At 45.7% G+C, this 20,737-nt stretch overlaps 1 protein-coding gene across 9 annotated transcripts in view; it reads left to right on the top strand.

Annotated features, from left to right (window-relative positions):
* SAMD4A (sterile alpha motif domain containing 4A) overlaps positions 1-20,737 on the top strand; it is a 208,895-nt gene that overhangs the window by 148,738 nt on the left and 39,420 nt on the right. For 8 of the 9 annotated variants that reach the window (XM_075129981.1, XM_075129980.1, XM_075129982.1 and 5 more), the window contains 3 exons: positions 7,496-7,759; positions 17,792-17,901; positions 19,926-20,012. In XM_075129981.1, the coding sequence (XP_074986082.1) occupies positions 7,496-7,759; positions 17,792-17,901; positions 19,926-20,012 (461 nt within the window). The remainder of the gene's footprint in view (positions 1-7,495; positions 7,760-17,791; positions 17,902-19,925; positions 20,013-20,737) is intronic. The other variant, XM_075129984.1, reaches the window with a different exon arrangement.

Genomic DNA, 20,737 nt, shown 5'->3' with positions numbered 1-20,737 from the left:
CACCTCAGTCCCTGGAAAAATCATGGAGCAGGTCCTCAAGGAATCCATTTTGAAGCACTTGGAGGAGAGGATGGTGATTAGGAACAGTCAACATGGATTCACGAAGGGCAAGTCATGCCTGACCAACCTGATTGCCTTCTCTGATGAGATAACTGGCTCTGTGGATATGGGGAAAGCAATGGATGTGATATAACTTGACTTTAGCAAAGCTTTTGATATGGTTTCCCACGGTATTCTTGTCAGCAAGTTAAAGAAGTATGGGCTGGATGAATGGACTATAAGGTGGATAGAAAGCTGGCTAGATCGTTGGGCTCAACATATAGTGATCAATGGCTCGATGTCTAGTTGGCAGCTGGTACCAAGCGGAGTGCACCAGGGGTCGGTCCTGGGGCCGGTTTTGTTCAACATCTTCATTAATGATCTGGATGGTGAAATGGATTGCACCCTCAAGAAGTTCGTGGATGACACTAAGCTGTGGGAAGAGGTAGATATGCTGGAGGGATAGGGTCCAGAGTGACCTAGACAAATTGGAGGATTGGGCCAAAAGAAATCTGATGAGGTTCAACAAGGACAAGTGCAGAGTTGAAGTGTGTCACTAACTTTCAGAGTATGATTGCAAAGGCAAGGATGCCTCATTCATCTTCCCTGCACTTTTATCAGGGCTCACTGACCCGTCTTGTCCAACCAGAGATTCTTAAATGTATCTAGCTTCCCAGCAAGAAACCCACAACGCTTAGGAATGTTTAATTCTTCTTTGAGGTAGATGCAGACGTGTATTCCACTTAGATAGGTACACGCCCAGGGCGCCACAGCTGGAGATTTTGTCTAGCAGTACGTATAGGGGGTGGCACTCACACCTCGGGGCTGTGACTCCTCCCCTAGCTTTATGAGGCGGCACTGCCTCGACCCCCCTCAGTTCCTTCTTACTGCCTGTGGTTGGAGTCAGAGCTCTGTGTGAGTTTTAGCCTCACAACCTTGCAAATAGACTTAGTCTCGCTTCTTATTGTATATAAACTAGTAGTTAGTGTTAGTTAGTAGTCTGTTCCCGCGGTGATGCACTCACTGGGGGTTAAACATTGTCCTTACTGTGGAGGAGCAATCCCCACCCGTGGTACTTGCTCTGTCTCAGCACAGCTCACCTCCAGGGCCATTGCATGATCTGTAGATTGTTCAAGAAAAGAACTTGGGTAGCTTGGGACCTTCGCCTTACGCACCACCTGCTCGGACAGGCCATGTGGCCTGATCTGGTACTGAGTCCCTCATCTGGTGGACGATGACCCTCGGGCCCCGAGAGCACTGCCTCTTCACGTTCTGGAGCAGGTGCCTCTCTGAAGAAACGGAGGAGCCTTTCCCCGTTGACTGCGCCCAGGAAGAGGTCACATAAGACTGATCAAGATCTCGCCAGGTCTTGGGCCGACTGTTCTGCCTCCCCCAGGAAAAGCACGGACTGGCACAGAGCTGGTGCCAGCGTGCAGGACAGTGTGGGTACTTCTGACCCTTCCTTGTACTGTTGACTCCAGTTCTGACCTCCTGGCATCCTTCGAGTCTGGTAAGGACGAGGGAGATGCCGGTACTGACTGTATACGGGAGAACACCACTTTCAATACAACATCCTCCCGTTCAGCCTCTCTTCCATCCCTGAGTTTTCACCAAATATGTTATCGTGATTACGGCATATCTCAGAAAAAAGGGAATCCACATCTTCCTGTACCTCAACGACTGGTCACCGAGGGGCAGATCCAGAGAGGAAGTTCTTGCTCACATCAGTCCCACTCTGCATGTGCTTGACTGTGTTTGGGTCTCATTCTAAATACCAGAAAATCATCTTTGGCTCCCACTCAAAAAATGGAGTTAACTGGGATGCTATTATATTCCATGACATCAAGAGTATTCTTGCCGACTGACAGTTTTCAGACAATTTGAAATCTTTGCCTCAGTCTGCAATTTCAGCCTTCCATGACCATTCAAATGTGTCTGAGACTGCTGGAGCAGATGTCCACTTGCATGCAGGTGGTCCAGTTTGCAAGGTTGTGCCCTCGCCCCCTTCAAATGTGGCTCAGAACAATCTACTGTCCTACTCTTCATTCTCTGGACTGACTTGTTTGTCTTCCTCCACCAGTCCTAGACTCCTTGCAGTGGTGGACCTATCCACAGAATGTTTGCCAAGGCATTTTCTTTGTCCAGCCATCGCCAGCCAAGTCACTTCTTAGCAACGCCTCCCTGCTGGGTTGGGGGCATACCTGGGGTCGCTGAAGGTACAGAGACTGTGGTCTGAGCAGGAGGCCTCACTCCACATCAATGTGCTGGAACTTCAGGCTATCCACAAGGCATGTCGTGCCTTCCATGACCATATCAGACACTCAGTGGTTCACATACTTACTGACAATACCACCATGATGTACTGTGTGAATAAAAAAAGAGGAGCATACTCCAGGGCACTCTGCCTAGAAGCAATGAATCTGTGGCAGTTTTGCATTGAGGAGAACATTACTCCAACAGCTGTCCACTTGCCTGGGGTACAGAATCATCTCGTGGACCATCACAAGTGGTCCCTGAAGATAGGTGGTGTCCTGCAGGTCATCTTTGCATCATGGGGTATTCCTACAATCAACCTGTTTGCTATAAGGGAGAACAGGAAATGTCACCTGTTCTACTCTCTGGGCAGGGGCTTCAGTCCAAGCTCCCCCTCCGATGCTTTCCACTGCAGTTTGTAGTCGACTATCCTATACGCCTTTCCCCCATCCCGATAATTTCTTAGGTAACCCTCGAGCTCAGGGCAGATGAGGCCAAGCTCAGTCTCCTTGCACGGGCATGGCCAAGCCAGTGCTGGTTCTTCGACTTTCTCACGCTGTCGATTCAGCCTCCCATGTTGCTTCCTCTCCATCCCGATCTCTGCTCCCTGCATCTCATGGTGCATGGTTGAACGAAGAAGAGCTGTGCTCAGTGGCTGTCCAACAAGTCCTCACCTTTAGGAAGTCCCTACCAGGATGGCCTACTTAGCAAAGTGGAAGAGGTTTTCAGTGTGGTCTTTGGCCCACATGATCCAACCAATGCAGACTTCAGTCCAGGATATCTTGGGGTACCTGCTACACCGTCAGAAGTTGGGGCTTGTGCTTAGTTCATTGAGAGTACATCTGGCAGCAGTATCTGCATTTCACCCACATGTCCAGGGAAAAATCAGTCTTCCCCAATGTCATGGTGATGAGATTTCTGAAAGGGCTTCTCCATCTACATCTATATCTTGTGCTATGAGAACCAGTCCTAAACACTGCTCTGATGGTTCTAATGGGTCCCCCATTCGAGCCCCTAGCATCTGGTCTACTGCCAGTTTGATGTCAGAAAACTGAGTTCCTGGTAGCAATTATTATCTGCAACAAGGGTGTAAGAGTTGCAGGCTCTGATGGCAAGATCTCCTTACACACAGTTCTCTGAAGACCAGGTGACTTTGTAACCACACCCTAAATTTTTGATTTAAGTGGTTTCTCAGTTTCATTTGCACCATGCAGTATATTTACCTGTGTTGTTTCCTAAGCTGTATTCATCTCCAGAGGAGCAGCCTCTACGTACCTGGGATGTCAGGTGATGTGTAGCTTCTTATCTGGATAGGACGGAACCATTTCATGCTTCACCTCGCCTGTTCATGTCATATGCAAACCACATGAAGGGCCCAGTCGTCTCTTCACAGGCCATTTCTAGATGGATAACATCCTATGACTGCATATGAAATAGCTTGAAAGCTGCATAATGAAAGACTGCGTATGAAATAGCTTCGGCTATGTCTCCTCAGTGAATGCGAGCTCCTTCGACAAGAGCTCAAGCAACTTCACTAGTGGTCTTCAGTGACATTTCCATATTGGATATTTGCAAGGCTGCCACATGGTCCTCCATCATACAGTTACAGGCCATTATGCCATTACTGCATCTTCCAGAGTGGATGCAAACTTCAGAAGGGCGCTCCTGTGATCCTTATTTCAATAGACTCCGAGCACCGCTGCTTGGAGGTGACCTAAGTGGAATACACATCTGCATGTCCTCGAAGAAGAAGGAATGGTTACTTATTTTAACTGTGATTCTTTGAGATGTAATGCAGACATGTATTCCATGACCCACCCTCTGTCTCCTCTGCATCAGAGTCCCCTCTTATAGGTGTTCAGTTCAAATGAGCTAAGGAGGGGGTCAGAGCAGCGCTGCCATATATAGTCAGGGGAGGGGGGCTGCAGCCACAAGGTGCAAGCACCACCCCTCTGTGGGTACGTCTAGACAAAATCTCCAGCTCCAGCGTGCTGGGCACGTACATACTTAAATGGAATACACATCTGCAGCATTCCTCAAAGAACCACGGTAACAGTAAGTAACCATTTAATATTTAGCATTGCTCTTAAAGTAATACCAAGTACCCATTGACGCATCTTTTATTGTGTCATGAAAAGTTTGGAGGGAGTCACTTTCTTCAAATTGTTTAATTGAGAGAGAACCAATTAGTCTACCTGCACAATGTTCTGCTACGTTCTCAAGAGGCACCAGATTCTCTTACAGCAAGAACCTGAAGACCAAGGAATTCTTTAGAAGCTGGAGGAGTCTACGTGCTCGTGTTGTCATCTATTAGATTATGCACAGTAGCAGGCCACTTTTAAATGAGTGTCGAATAAATAATACCAGCCGTGAAATAAATAAAGTTACTGAGTTTCTCACTCACTTTTCCCCCTTTTTACACTATTTGTTCGTCTTGTCTCTGTGCTTCTGGTCAGTCAAGAATGTCTTGGTGACATGCTTTCACCAGAGAAATAGCTGAAATTGAAACCTGGGGTATTTTTACTGCATATCTCCTCTTCTGAGCCTGATGATGAAACTTACAGTTAAAGCAGTTGGAAATCAGGGGTGTGAAGGAATCTGCCTGTGTTGTGTAATGAGCTTCTTCTGGCAGAATTTGCTCTTTTCTGCAGAAATTAAGCCTTTCTCTGGAAATATATAAATCAGAGTCATTTCTGGTAGCCATCACAACATAACGCATCCTGTCTTGAGTTTACATCCAGACCGATTTAGGAACTTGTGCCTGAGGTTCTGAACACAGAAGACTAATTGCCAACACTTAAATATTAAGAAAGTTAACTATATTTCCCCTGGCCAGTCTGTCAGTAGGCCCATCAAACAGACTTCCCCAGCACAGCTGGAATTTTCTGATGTTCTGTTTGTTTTAACAGATGTGCCACCGAGAGACCACTATTAAAACTCAATATCACCAGTTAGAGCAGTTTACTAGAACCTGCAAACAAGTGGATCCAGAAGTATTTTGACTTGGAGCAAACAGCCCCCCCAAAAACTGACCACTTCCATTCAATGCACTATAATAAAACGTGTTTAAATGGACGTTTAAACCTTACTTATCTAGATTAAAACAAATACCCTAAATGCATCTGTAGTTCAGTCAGTCTGTGTCAAATTAATGACTCTACAAATAATTGAATTTGAATTTTCTGAAGCAAAACAGAGCAATCTTTTCAAATACATTTCACCCATAGAAAACAGAGATAAGTCCTCAGTTTCCCTCCTCTCCCCCACACACTTCAAATTGCCCCTATTTACAACCAAAATGAACTGACGAGAGAGGCTCATTGACAGGCGCCTAAAAATTAATTAGATGGTACCTTGAAAGGACACTGAAAAAATGTTGAAATGTATTTGAGTAGTAGCCTGAAACTCAGATCCTTCGATAACAATAATTGCATTTAAATTATATTCAGAATTAAACACTCTTCCAGAAAAGTCTCAGAAGTCCTAAAACTTCTTTTTTTAACTTCTCAAGCAAGAGCATCTGCATTGCTATTTAAACTCAAAGCCAGGTAAATACACACCCAGCTTTGAAATCTCTCAGATGTTGCTAAAACTCTCCAAAAATAATCCCAAATCACAGGAGTTTGCATTGTTCTTCTTTTCCCTAGTATTGTAAATGTTAGTTGCCAAAAAAAATTGAACAGGGTTATGTTAATATATCAGTCAGGGAAAATGTAAATACATATATAGCCAGAGAGAAAAACCTCAAACGGTTCTAAGAGAGAGATTCTTGGGAATCTGATTAATCTGTTTGTCACATAGGCATATTTATAGCATAATTTCTGTTGTCTGTTTTTTCTGGAAGGTTGAAAGACGTGCACTTCATAACCCACCTGCTAGGCTCCTCTCTGTTGTGATGCTCTCATTATTAATCATAGATTGATTGGGTATGACTACACTGCAAAGAAAGACCCACAGCACAGAGTGTCAGAACCTGGGTTAAAAGAAAAGGAGGACTTGTGGCACCTCAGAGACTAACAAATTTATTTGAGCATAAGCTTTCGTGAGCTACAGCTCACTTCATCGGATGCATTCTGATGTAGCTCACAAAAGCTTATGCTCAAATAAATTTGTTAGTCTCTGAGGTGCCACAAGTCCTCCTTTTCTTTTTGCGGATACAGACTAACACGGCTGCTACTCTAGAACCTGGGTTATTTGTCTCCGGCTGACAGGCTAAGAATAGCATTGTAGATATTCAGGCTTGGGCTGGAGCCCAAGCTCTGAAACTCGGCAAGGGGGAAGGCCTCAGAGCCTGGGCTCCAACCCAAGTTGAAATGTCTACACTGCTGTTTTTAGCCCTGCAGCTAAAACCCCACTAATCCAGGTGAATTGACCTGGGCTCAAAGATTTGGTACCGTTCTTTGCAGTGTAGACATACTCTTTGAGTCCAAGAGATTAGTAGGATTCAAAAAGGAGTAGACGTTTATATGGAAGATGAGCCATCCAGTTACATTAGATAGGATAACAACTATAAGGGATGTAAATGCTGATGCTTTGGTGCATAAGCTGACCACTTGCCTAAGGGAAGTAAGAAGAAACTTCCCCCATGGCCAAGGTGTTGCATAATTGCATTATGGGGATTTTATTTCACCTTTTTCAGAAACATCTGGTGCAGGCCACCAGAGAGGATGCAGGACTAGGGGGAGTATGGGTCTGATCCATTGTGGCAAGTTCTGTGGTCCTAAGTGTAGCTGTCTGAAAATTCCTGCTCCATCTAAAACTTTACCACTGCATCTTTTATGCAAGACAGATAATAGTCTGTGCAGAAATGAAGACAAATGGTAGCAACAGAATATATGTAGCCTCATACTACCTGTGTTTTCTGTCCTGCATGTAACTATGCCCTTGATGCCAGGAAAAATAATTTTAGAGTGAAAAACTTAACAATTTTTTAAAAATTAGAAATCAAATCCGTGCAACATTTTTTCCTAAGCGATTAGATCTGGATCGTGTGATCCCATCCTGCTTGAGGTGTTGTGTCTTTCCTTTTTCTGAGAAGGTAAAAGAAAGATCAGGCTATGATTCAGGTACTAGCAGCCAGTCATGAAATTGTTCTGGAAGCAAGCAGTACACACCATGATTAACTAATTAGCTTCACTGGGGATTCTGCTGCATCCCAGAACGTGAGGGGGGGAATAACCTGTTTAATTTTATTTTTTTTCAGTTCTCTCAGGCCAGACACACCACAGCCCTTTGAAACGATCTGTGTCCCTTACCCCACCCATGAATGTGCCAAACCAGCCTCTAGGACATGGATGGATGTCTCATGAGGATTTACGAGCTAGAGGACCCCAGTGCATCCCCTCCGATCACGCCCCCCTGTCTCCACAGAGCAGTGTAGCCTCTTCGGGAAGTGGTGGGAGTGAACATTTAGAAGATCAGCCTTCTGCTCGTAACACATTCCAGGAAGAAGGGAGTGGTATGAAAGGTGAGTGAAAATGAGACACCCTGCTGCCCCCGCCCCCCAGAAACAGGCTCTGCTCCAATTATATATGGTTCACAATTTGAAAAGAAAAGATGGCAAGACAGGGATAGATAGAAGGAAAAGATATTCCCCTAACTTTCTGTAAGATGACAGCTTTTCTTCATTTTCATTGAGAATTCAGCCAGTGTATATTTAAGATACATTTATGTGCTCTTTGTACTAGTGAATATTAATGTTTTAATACCAGTATCTTTGCACAAAGCTTAATTTGAGTGAAGAAATAAACATTGCCTTGCAAAAGATTATTTTCATTTCAGCATTAGTTTCAGGCTAAGCAAATGAGTGCTACCCAGTACCATAGGGTTAGTGGAGCAAGTGGGCATTTCTCTACACAAAGTATGTTCTTCGATCTGTGCCGCCTTCATGGTGTATTACAAGATGCTCTGATGTGTCAATATGCCATCTGACCACAATTCACTTCACGTCATCAGCTATTTGAAAAGCTAGGTTGTATCTCTATAATGTGCAGCCTTAAGTTCAGAATTGATCCTCTTGGGCAGGGTGGAGGGTTGTATTGTTTTGTTTTTTATTATTGTCTAAAGTAGCATAGTATAAGCTTAGCATGCCATGTGTGATTTACCATTGTGGAGTTTGGTGGAACAAGAATACCACCAGGTATTTGGAAAAGTTGTAGTTGAGAGAGAATATTTATTTGAATTGAATTTCTTCTGTGCGGTTTGGTTGAATTTTCCACTACGCCTGCATTTTTAACTGCTTTTTAGCAATAAAACTAACTATCCTTTGAGAAAGGATGCAGAATTCTAAGTAACCCATTAAGGCCCATACCCAGCAATCAGATCTTCAGGGTGGGCCTAACTGCGGGATCTGGGCCTCAAATGTCAAGGGTTTTTTTTTTATTATTATTATTATTTAGAATGTATTTTAAAATGATACTGTGTTTGAGAATGGCAATACTGTACTGAGGTTGACCGAATGCTGCAAACCAGATGCTTGGAAATGTCTCATGGACTCAGCAAAGATATCACCTACTGGCCCCATTTCAGTTTCACATTAGTTCTGACATGCACCTTTCTCTGTCACTGGCCTCCACACACTAGTGTTGCTTTGGATTAGTGAGTTCCATTCCCTGTGCTGTGAACAGGGGCAAGTCACTTCCTGCCTCTGTTTCCCCCCCACCCTTTATCTGTCTTGTCTATTTACGTTATAAGCTTTTTGAGGCAGGGACTGTGTGTTAGGGCTTCTTTGCACAGGGAGATTTACTGGTATAATTACACCAGTGCAACTCCCCATGTGGACACTCATATTCTGGAATAAGAATTACCCATATGGCTATGTCAGTAAATTTCCCCATGTAGACAAGCCCGGTGCAATGCACACAGCGTCCAGCAAAATGGGATCCTAATCTCAGTTAGGACTACCAGTTCTTGTAATATAAACACTAAGTAATAATCAAATACAGCATGTACTAAAGAGCCTAGAGAGATCAGTGCAGAGCAGCTAATCAGAATCAGCAGAGGAGTGTCCCTTCACTAATTCCTCTAGGAGCTGTGCTGCCATTAGCCAAGGACACTTGAGGAAAACACAGTGGTGTAGTACTTTTCATTTGTCTGTATTGAATTTCATCCTGTTTATTTCAGACCATTTCCTTCAGTTTGTCGAGATCATTTTGAATTCTAAACCTGTCCTCCAAAGCGCTTGCAACCTCTTACAGCTTGGTATCATTTGCAAACTTTATAAGTGTGCTCTCTATGCCATTATCCAAATAATTTATGAAGATATTGAATAGAACCAGACCCATGACAGAGCCTGGTGGGACCCCACTCGTTATACCCTTCCAACTTGAGTGTGAACCATTGATAACTCTCTGAGTATGGTTTTCCAACCAGTTGTGCAACCACTTTATAGTAGGTTTGTGTAGGCTATATTTCCCTAGTTTGTTTATGAGACAGTCATGTGAGACAGTATCAAGAGTCTTACTTAAGTCAAGATAGCTCACATCTACTGCTTCCGTCCTATCCACAAGGCTTGTTACCCTGTTAAAAAGGGATATTAGATTGGTTTGACATGATTTGTTCTTGATAAATCCATGTTGACTTTTCCTTCTCACCTTATTATCTTTGGGTGTTTACAAATCAATTGTTTGATTATTTGCTCCATAATATTTCCAGGTACCAAAGTTAAGTTACTGGTCTACAATTCCCTGGGTTGTTCTTATTCACCCTTTTATAGATAGGTACTATATTTGCCCTTTTCCTGGCCTCTGGGATCTCTCCCATCCTCCTCTCAAAGATAATCACTGATAGCTCAGAGATCTCTTCTGCCAGTTCCTTAAGTATTCTAGGATGTATTGTGTCAGCCCCTGCCAACTTGAAGACATCTAACTTGTCTAAATAATTCTTAACTTGTTCTTTTCCTATTTTAGTTATTTATATATGTATGTAGTATAAAGACAAAGGGGCAGAAATTGCTTAATCTTTCTCCACCCATCATCATCATCATCATTGTTTTACACCAACAATGTGCACAGCATTGTCTGGTACACAAAAATAAAGAAATTCCCTGCTCCAAAGAGAAACAGGCTTAGGGAAAGGAAACTCATTTCCCCTCTCCTTTTTTCAGAGCAAACATTATTTACGAGACTGTTTGTCAGCAAGTACAACCACTGGATTCCGCACTGACCAAGAATAAATATGTGCACTTTCAACTCCTTGCTTCTTTGCCTAGTTCTTCCAAGGTCCTCTCCTAGAACGGTCTATGAGCAAAGTTGTTCTTGCATTCAGCCAGGATGTTCAGATTCCTTTGTTTCATGGCGATTGCTCAACAGAGTAAATGTACCCGTTAGCTCTTTCCTTTCTTCAGCGTGTTGCCTCCCAGCTTCCTCATCTACAACAGCAGGGAGATGGTGTTTTAAACATAGGCTTCTGGTTCTGCTATGCTCTTGAGCTGTTATGTGACACTAGAGCACATCATCAGGCTGCAGCGAAACATATACCAATAAAAAGAATAAGATGGAGGACAGGCAAGCAGGACCGGAAGCTCTGTGTCTCGATATTTTATCCAGAATCTCACCAACCATACAGTGGGAGCTGCCAAAAATACTGCAATGGTTTGAGAGCTGCTGTTCAAAAGTTTTGTAACTTTCTGGACTTCCAGATCTACCTGTCCTGATGTTGGGGGTTCCATCTTTCATCATGACAGATTTCAGAGTAGAAGTGAGCTGTAGCTCATGAAAGCTTATGCTCAAATCAGTTTGTTAGTCCCTAAGGTGCCACAAGTCCTCCTTATCTTTCATCATGTTAGTGCCAGGCAGTGGCTACAGTGGTTGTCACAAGGAACTGGATATTTTGCATTATCTCCCAAGTTCCGTAGTCTCTGAGTTTTGTGTGCAGGTCGTCTCAGTGCAGGAGGGTATGATTGCCAGTTCTCCTGTGCACTCTAGACATGTTCTGAAATGGACATCAAAAAGAGAAGTCAAAATTCTGAGTTACAATGCTAGCATTTTGACCATATTTTTGGTGGAACTAAATATTGGGCTGGATCCTCAGCTGATGCAAACCAGTGTTCTCCATAGCCCATTGTCCTCTCATCTAAACTATCAGATTATGCACTGCTACAATGTGTAGCTGGGCTGGCAGCATGAAGTCTACACCCTAAGAATGAGAAAGATTAAGTGGATTAGCATCAGCAACATACAACGAGATGCATTATTCATTCAGAAATGCAACTTGTGAATTTTCTATGTCTGGCATTCCATTACCAGCCCAATCCTGGAACCCAAACTCACATGAGCGAGCTTTGTTCACATAAGTAGCAGTGAAGCCGGTGGAACTGTCCATGTGAGTAAGGGTTGCTTGTGTGCATACAGTGTCAGGAGTGGATCCCAGCACATTGCAGAGATGTCCATTTCGTATTCAAGTATGATAAAAATGATGCATAGTGAGTGGCTTTGAAATTGTGACAAGACAGAGTTCTAAGATGCAGCTGCAAACCGTTGATTCAGCTGCCGCAGAAGTGCAGGTGAGAGTCACTGATTTAGCCCCATAATTTAATATCTTCCACCCAGTTCCCTTACCTTTGCAGAAGACATTGTCTTGCAGCTAAAGGAAGGCGTGGCCTCTTCCGTAACTACATGCTGTGGGCCAAACTTTGCTTTTAGATATATTGGTGCAAATCCAGGGTCTCTCCTGAATTACTTTAGTTTATATCGTAGCATTATCTCACCTTTGCTGTAGCGGTCAGTGGAGTTTATACTGATGTATCTGAGGGTAGGTCTACCCTTACAATCTCTGCCAGCATATTTATGGGTTTGTCTACACTGCAATTAAACACCCGTGGCTGACTTGGGCTCACGGGTCTCAAGCTGCAGGGCTGAACGATAGTGGTGTAGATATTCGGGCTCAGACTGGAGTACAGGCTCTGGGACCCTCCTGAGCATCTACACTACAATTAAACAGCCTCATAGCCCATGATTAATGGCATGGGTGTTTAATGGCAATGTAGACATACCCTATCTGTCTATTTTAGGGTTTTATACTGATGCCCATTTGAGTACCTTCTACATAAAATCAATAGCAAAAGTGAAGCCTCTCGTGGATTTTATGGAGTCTCTGGCACTTCTCCCTTTACAGGCTCTAAACTCTGCTTGGGGTTGGATTTGGGGGGTGGTTGAAGGGAGAGGCTGGCAAGGGTTTGAGAATAGTTGTGAGCTGTTCACAGCGTGGTTCGCTAGGTCTGTTAGGGGTGTGATTATTTTGGTGGCATAACTGTGGTGGCCAAACCCCTAGTGTAGATGCAGCTCTCCTGGCATAAGAGAACTTACGACTAGACTTGGGTACGCTCACCAAACCAGAATAAACTCTGCTGTCAGAAGCACTTTTTTGCCAGTGTAAGTGCACCTACATTAGAAGGGTTTTCCGGTATGATTATACCGGTATAGCTATATAGCATATTGCCAGTATAGTACACCCACAGAGTGAAGACAAGGCCTGAGAGCAGAATTTGCCCCGTTAGCTCCAGACTTCTGTTCGAAATGTAGCTGACAAGTTTTCTGAATAACTGATTAGAAACACCTGGCATGAAAAAACACTCTGTTAACGCTGGGCGCAGTGTTTCAGAACTATCACACGGTGACTGAGTAATGAACTATTAGTAACGGGTGAGTCAAGAGTAACCCTGCATGTGTGCAGAATAGCTCAGCACTCGGCCGTGCGGCAGGTCATTAGGGAGTAATAACTGTATCCTGCATGGTGATTTTCCAGGTACTGCCATTAAATGGTCTAAAAGAGCTCAACACCTTGTAATTTCCCCCCCTTTGCACCCTATTTTCCTTTCATGGGGCTAGAGTCTATCTAGCCCTTTTGCCAGTGCACAATCAGGGGGGGGAGTAAGGAGCTTTCCTCTGCCCCCAGCCCAGCTCGTAGAATTACGGACTCTGCACTGAGGGGAGCTTAAGGATTCCCCTGCCTAGTTCAAGAAAGCAGAGTGGAAGGCGTAATCATACCACCTAAGGTATAATCATACCGCCACCACTATGTGCCCCCCATTGGAGCTGGCTGGCCAGGTGCAGGGTGGGGGCGTATGCTGAGTCTGCGACAGGGATGTCACGGTTTGCACACACTCTATGCGCACAGGGGCGCTGAAGACCTCTGGTGCTCCCCTTGGGGTCGTGCGGCTCTGCACTGCAGCCCCTTACGATGGGCTCAGTGCTGTGAGCACCGTCTGGCCCTTCCTGCTCCAGTTTCCTCAAGGCTACACATCGGACTTCCTGTGGAAGCATCACCAGTGAGAAGGGCCCCATCACAGGCAGAGGTGGGCCCCAGCTGGGTGAGCTGAAGTTCTGCCGACCATGAGGGTGGTTCGGACCTGAGGTTCAGTGCCATCTTTTATGGAGAATAATCGTGTACATCGAGCTGGCACCCTCGTCCTGACTCGTTCCAACGTGCTTTACTGGCAGCGTATGCATATGCTGAGGACAGATGCCCACTGGGGACATGGGGACAGATGTGACTCCTCCATCTAAAACAGGTGCTCATGCTGGGTTGGGTTACATCCATTTACACTAGAAACCAGAGGCTTGCTGTTGCTGTACTCTTCAGCTTGCCGTTAGTGTAAGGGGTCTAACTGGAGCGTTTGTAAAACAGTTGCATGTCAGGGGTTTTGGGAATAGTGCTTACTTTAGACCTTCCAGGCTTGGTGTGTACCTGGCTCCCATGTTTGCTTTGCAATTATCATTTTCTTCCTTCCCTCTCAAAATCTAACATTTAAGTCATTTAATTTAAATGACCTGGGATGGTGACTGAGGCCAAGGAACTTGAGCTAAATACTGCTGACTGGGCTACTTGGCATTTCCTCTGTTTACTTTCGAATTGAGTTTGGGGTGAGACGTTCGGCAAACAGCTCCTCTGTGTGCAAGAGCCAAGGTCGAGCAGGAAGATGCTGGGACGCTCTCACTAAGACGTACTAACGCGCAGAACACAGGGTAAACGTCTCCACGTACCCAGACCTGGAGAAATAATTGCACTGGTATGACTTGCTGAGGAAGGTGCTGTGAGATGGTTGTTTCAATGGTGGCAGGGGGCGGGTTAGACATATTGGGCTAAACTGTCCAGTGAAGGAGCTTAGGTTGCTCTTCTGTCCATTGTGCACCTAAATACCGTATTTGTATGGGCTTTGTCATGTCTTTATGCACAAAGTTATCCAGGGTGTGGGCCTCATTTAGGTAACTGCATTTGACACTTCACCCCACTGACTCTTTCTGGACTGTTAGGTTAACTGAGCGTCTCAGAACCATTTTGGTAGGAAACATACTTCAAGGCTTTCCAACCGAGTGACAGCTGGCACTAGGTAACTTTCAGCCCTGGGAATCACGACTCAGAGTCTGAGATTGTGGGAACATGCCCTTCTGACGCTGATGGAACTGGTTAAAGTTGAACTGTCTGCAGCTGCAACATGCCTTTGTAATTTACAACCCCCTGAGAAATATTTCCTGAAGGGCCTAGTGCACTCTAGCGAATAGCCCAAGCAACCAGGGTAAGGAGGAGTGCTTCCCAACATGCTGCAGTCACTGCACAACTGTTACTGAAGCCTCAGGGCAGTGGGAGTCTCACCCCCTTTCCTTTGCCAAGGGGGAAACAGGCTGATGTCCCCACTCGGTTGCAGACCCACCAGTCCTGACCCTAATCCTCTCCCAGCCCATCACCAAGCTCTCTGTATGTGGCATCACAGAAGGCACGCCCATAGAATGGGTCTCTGCAGCACAGAGAGTTCTCCCATCCGGAGCAGGCTACCACCATCCTGCCCCAGCAGCCGAACCCACCCCGAGTAGTTCCAGCAAGGAGAGGGCTTGCCCCGACCAGCATAGAAGACTTGACGGTCTAGTGACACTGCAGCAATCAGAATGCCCTCTCTGCTCCAGTTCAGCCCAATGGGAGTTTTGCCATTGGTTTCAGTAAGCGAAGGATCAAAGCAGACGTCCATCCGGCTTCCAGGCTGCAGTGAGCTGAGCGTGTGCTGGGTTCTTTGTAGGGGGAGCGCTTAGTGTCTCAATTCAGGAATATACTGAACACCTCTGCAGAGGGAGATTTGTCCAGCCTTCCCTTCTGAAAGGAAGGTCATAGTGACATGGAGCCATTTGGATATGTGTCAGGGGTGGGGAATCTTGGAAGATGAGCTCACCCTGACCCTTGACAGGAATAGACTGCAAACAAGCCCCAAAGGTCTAAGTAGCCTCCTCACCCAGTGGCTTTTTACCTACCATTTCTATATGCATTAATTGCTTGATCTGGGAGCTAGTCAGTCACCCATAATAACCATGCCATTTCTACGTGACTGGAAAAAAAATACAGCAAAATAAGAAATCACCACAACTTTTTATGTTGTCAGAAATTCTGTAAAGAGGGTGTGTGTTGGAAATGTCCATAGTCTAAATGGAAACGTGATGCTAAAACAAAAATTCAGGTAGATTCAGGTTCTGATATTAGGCCCCAATTAAGCAACGCATTTAAGAGTATGCGTAGCCATAAGCACGTGCTTAAATTCATCCCTGCTTAGCAAAGTACTTAGGTGTATACCTGACAACAGCATGTGCTTAAGTGCTTTGCTGAACCAGGGCTGTAGGATATTGTACAGCAGAATAGAACTGGGAAGAAAGCAAGTTTCAGGTAATATGATGGAGTTTGGATTTTATACTAAGCTACACTTCTGAATTTTGAATTTTTCCCCCTTTTCATCAATCAGTGTGTGTGTGTGTGTGTGAGCATGAGTGGTGGTGAAAATAGTGTTTTGCTCATTTTCATTAAAACCCACTCACTAATTTCTCAGAGTCCAGAAAATATGGAAACAAAGGTCTTCCCTTTCCTGGGGGGCATTTGCACTATGGTAGCTACTCTGATGTAACTGCACCGCACAAGCCCCATGGAGAGGCACCCTGCACTCACATTAAGTAGGGTTTCCATCCAGGCACTGATCTCTCATTGCGCAACAGTGGAGTTTTATGAGTTATTAGGTCTCATTTAGGGCTTGGACAGCTATTTAAATATGTAGATAATGCCCATCCCCAGTGACCAAAGGGGTCTGGTCCGCTGAAGTTAATGGAAGCCTCTCCATTGAGTTCAGGGAGTATCGGATCAAGCTCCAATCGACCTCCTGACTCTAAGGGCCGGCCTGACGGGTGGGTGACCACCCAAGAGGGTGCTGTGGCGAAGCAGGACTGGGGACTGGTGAGTCTGGGGGACAGGGCTGGGGCATGGAGAGTCTGGGGGCAGGGCTGTGCAGTGGGCCCAATGGGACCCTGGGATACAGACCTTTTGGACAGGCAAGTCAAGGAAAAGGATTTTGTTCAGGAGCTAGCGATTCCTCGAGCAGGAGAGAGAAGCAAAGAAACTGGAGTTGGGGGGTGAGGAAGAAGAGCGGAGAAGGGCCACCCTGTGCCATGCAGGCGAGGGAAGGAGCAGAGGAAGAGGAGGGAAGCGTGGGCTGGGGGCAGACCCGCTGCATCTTTACACAGTGAGCCCAGAAGAGGCCCAAGGTGGCAGCAGCAGTAAGATAAAGGGGGCGTGAGAGTTGCGGGCAGCAGCGGTGCAGAGCAGCGCCCAGCGGATGGGCGCATGCGGCCATGGAGCTCAGTTCCCCCGGGGTACCGCCCTTTGCTTTCCCGCGGGGCTGGCTCTCTGCTCCCGCCAGCGCCATCAGAGTCTGGGCTCCCCAGCCTCCAGGGTGTAGGGAAGGGGACTGTGGCCCCACAAAGCTCTGCAGTGGGATGTGCTGCACTGCGGGAGCCCCTTCCCCATTCAGTGTGTCTATGGGGCCATTATGGGGTTGGGGTATCATGCTATCAGTGCTCTCCATCTCCACGCAGCTCTTCAGCCAGGGTCAAGCTGTGATGGGGGCATGGAGGGGATCAAGTTGGCTGCCCAGGCCTGGCGGGCACTGGGGCGTTGAGGGAAGCATTAAGGCAGGAGCCAAAATACAAGTTCGTCCAGGGCACCATTCTCCCTAAGGCCGGCGCTGAGTCTAATTATTTATTTGCCAGGTTTGCAACTCTGTAAGACCTGACTCTTGATCAAAAGGCCACGCCATCTCCTCTGTCTTGTCTCAGTGCTGTGAATACATTTCTGTGTAAGATGAAACACTAGTATTTAAAAACAATAATGTGAACAGGGAATTAAGAAGAATCTTCAAAAGACAGTAAACTACTTCACCGTGGCTCATAAAGGGCAATCAGATCTAATAGGAAATGCCCCACATCAAGGGACTGATCCTGCCAATGAATATGCATCTGAAACACCATTGAAATCAGTGGGAACTTGGGACGTATATCCTTAGGCACGTTCCAGCCTTCGTTGCTAACATCAAAGTGCAATAAAAGTTTTGGAGCTATCAGTACAAGAGTACTGTGGAAAACAAAAGGAATCCGTTGCCTAATAAACTCCTCATGTTGTTGTTGATTTTATGTTATGTTGTTAAATAGTGTCATCAAATAACAGGGCGTTTTGTCGACTTGCCTTTGTGCTGCAGATGTTCCTGCCTGGCTGAAGAGTCTACGTCTGCACAAGTATGCAGCTCTTTTCTCCCAGATGACATATGAAGAAATGATGGCACTTACTGAATGCCAGCTCGAGGCACAAGTATGTCTCAAATTAGCTATAAAACAGTTAGTCACATATTTTTTCTAGTGTTGTCACGATTAAAAACGCTCTGTTTGTTCAGTTTGTTGATAGGTTTCCCTGAAAACTTTGCATCATTTGTGAACATTGCAAAAAAATGCCAAAAACTGGGGGAGGGGGGGAGGGGCAAACAACACCTTGTATCCAAAAATGACTTGGCCAAAAGCTTGTCAGTGAAGTCATGGGGTGAAATCCTCATCCCATCAAAGTCAATGGGAGATGTGCACTGGCTTTCACCACTGAACTTTAAGGAGGACCCTTTCAGAGGCACAAATGGCATTCAGACATCCAACACCCATTGAAAATCAACGGGAATTTGGTGACTGACTTATTTGTTCCTTTTAAAGTCTCCTTAATAGATTGCTTTCCATGTTATCCCTGGGATAAATAGATCTGATTAGCATCTTTATAAATCAAATGCTGCTGCCGTGTTGCAAATAGATTCGTTTTTCCTCTGAGCTATGATTCCAAAAGTTTGATGGAATGAATGATCTGGTAACACTTTCATTGCCGGAGAAGGATACTCTAGTCTTTTTGGGTTCAAGGCCTATATAGGTGCTCAGCTGATTTTTTGACAGGGTCTTTTTTTTAACTTCCAATTTCTTCAGCCCCTTCTAAACTTTCCAGAGCCTTCACTAAGGCCGTGTCTACACTTACAAGCTGTGCCGCTGTAAGAGCGCTTGTTTAGCCGCGTTATGCTGATGGGAGAGAGTTCTCCCATCGACAGAATAAAACCAGCTCAATGAGCTGTGGTAGCTATGTCAGCAGAGAGCGTCTCCTGCGGACGCAGCGTTCTGCACACAAGTGCTTATGCCTGCAAAATTTATGTTGCTCAGGGGGTGTGGATTTTTTTCACACTCCTGAGTGACAAGTTTTGCCGACATAAGTGCTAGTGTAGACATGGCCTAAACACTGACTTGCACTGGAGGAAGGAAACTGGCAATGTCCGAGCCAAGCTTTCCTTAAAATGAAAGGGGCCCCGCAGCTTTCTAAGGGCATGTCAATGGAGTTAATCCACCCCTCCGAGAGGCGGTAACTAGGTCAATGGAGGAATTCTTCCGCTATCCTAGGTATGTCTACACTGGACTTAGGGCTGCCCAACTATAGTGCTTGGGCCATGAAATTTTTTTAAGTGTAGACTAATTTTGAAGTGTAGACCAGGCCTAAGCTTCTCACACCTCTCTTAGAGCCAGGGGGCCTGATTCACCACACTCTTACTCCAGTTTTATGTCAGGGTACAAGTGGAGATACACCAATGTGGAGCTGGGATAACACTGTTGAGTTACCCCAGCATAAACTGGACTACCACGGTAGTGAATCAGGCTGGGTGCTGCTATTTCGGTTCCTAACTCTGAGGGTTGTTTTTTTTTGTTTTGAGGATTGCTTTTCTCAGCGTTGCCACGCCTTGTGCAAAATAGTTTAAAACTGTAGTGAGATCTCTACATTTAATGACACAAGTGGTCCCATTGGAATCAGTGGGCCTTCTCTTCGTGTCAGTGTACAGTACATTCTACTCTGCCAGAGTAAGGCTCGCGGAGTCAGCTCCCTAGAGAACTGTGAACAACTGCAAACAAACTGTGATCAAAGGCAGCAGGTGGCAGAGGGCAATTTTTTCAGTTTCGGCCAAGTGTTTGTTTGATTTGAATCACAGAAAACTGTGTTCTGGCACCGAGAGCTGTAGTTCTGCTCCCAGACCTGACATTGGATTTAAAAACATCTTTCTTAAGTCTCTGAGAAGACCTTTCGTCCCTTGTGAGCACTTATAAATATTGCCACTCCAAAGGAGGGTTCACAAGCCAGTGAGAAATCTATAGCTTCAATGGGTTTCTAACCTGTTTCCTTAGACCCTGTGCCTCTCTGATTATCCCTGAATTCAGAGGTTTCTTGAATTAACAGCAGCCCTTTTCACTTACGAAAGAAAGGATTTTTGTGCATCCTGCTGGCTGGTGGAGATGTGAATGTCACATTGTACTGTATCTTCACAGAATGTTACCAAAGGTGCAAGGCACAAAATAGTCATCAGTATCCAAAAGCTGAAAGAGAGGCAGAATCTTCTCAAGTCTTTAGAAAGGGTAAGTTATTTCTGCTTCTTTTTCAATTAAAATAATAGCCAGGAATTAATTCTCAGATAAAGTCCTTTTTGGTTATTGCTGGGTATTTCCCCCAGAGTGCATCTTTTTCATTGAGCGTTTTCTTCGTTGGGTTTGCCACATTCGGGTAATTGTATCACAAACGCACTGCTGTACCAACCACTGCATTTTATCAGCAGGCTGCCCCACTGGCTTTTGTACCGAGGCGTAAGCTGCCTCCTGGTTCTCCCCCAGCTCCGGGAGGTTGTAACCTGCACCAGTCCTGTACCTAGCACAGCGTGCGTGCCCTGGCACTGCCTGGCCAGTTGGAGTAGTAGCCAGTGCTCCGCCCGTTCCTTGAGCCTGCCTGCCCACTCTCGGTGGGTACGTCCACACAGCAGCGGGGAAGATGGTTCCTAACTTGGGTGGACGTACCCGTCCTAGGGCTGCTTGAAAACAGTCGTGTGGCCAAGGCGGTGGCTCAGGCAAGCGACCCAAGTACCAGCCCCCAAGTTATACACTCGGACAGCTAGCCTGAGCCACAGCTACACTGTCATTTGTAGTGTGCTGCGTCGAGCAGAGCTCGCGTGTGTATGTCTGCCCAAGCTGGGACACCCCCTTCCCGCTCCTGGGTAGACGCACCCTGTGTGAGACAGGGAGTGCCACTCCACGTCCCCAGTGTCACCGGTACTTGCGCCCCTGACCCTGTGGGACACGTGGAGGTGAAA

The sequence above is a fragment of the Caretta caretta genome, chromosome 6, assembly GCF_965140235.1.
Source record: "Caretta caretta isolate rCarCar2 chromosome 6, rCarCar1.hap1, whole genome shotgun sequence".
Classification (NCBI taxonomy): Eukaryota; Metazoa; Chordata; order Testudines; family Cheloniidae; genus Caretta; species Caretta caretta.
Note: the sequence above shows the minus strand (reverse complement) of the source record. Positions and strands in the feature narration are given on the sequence as shown.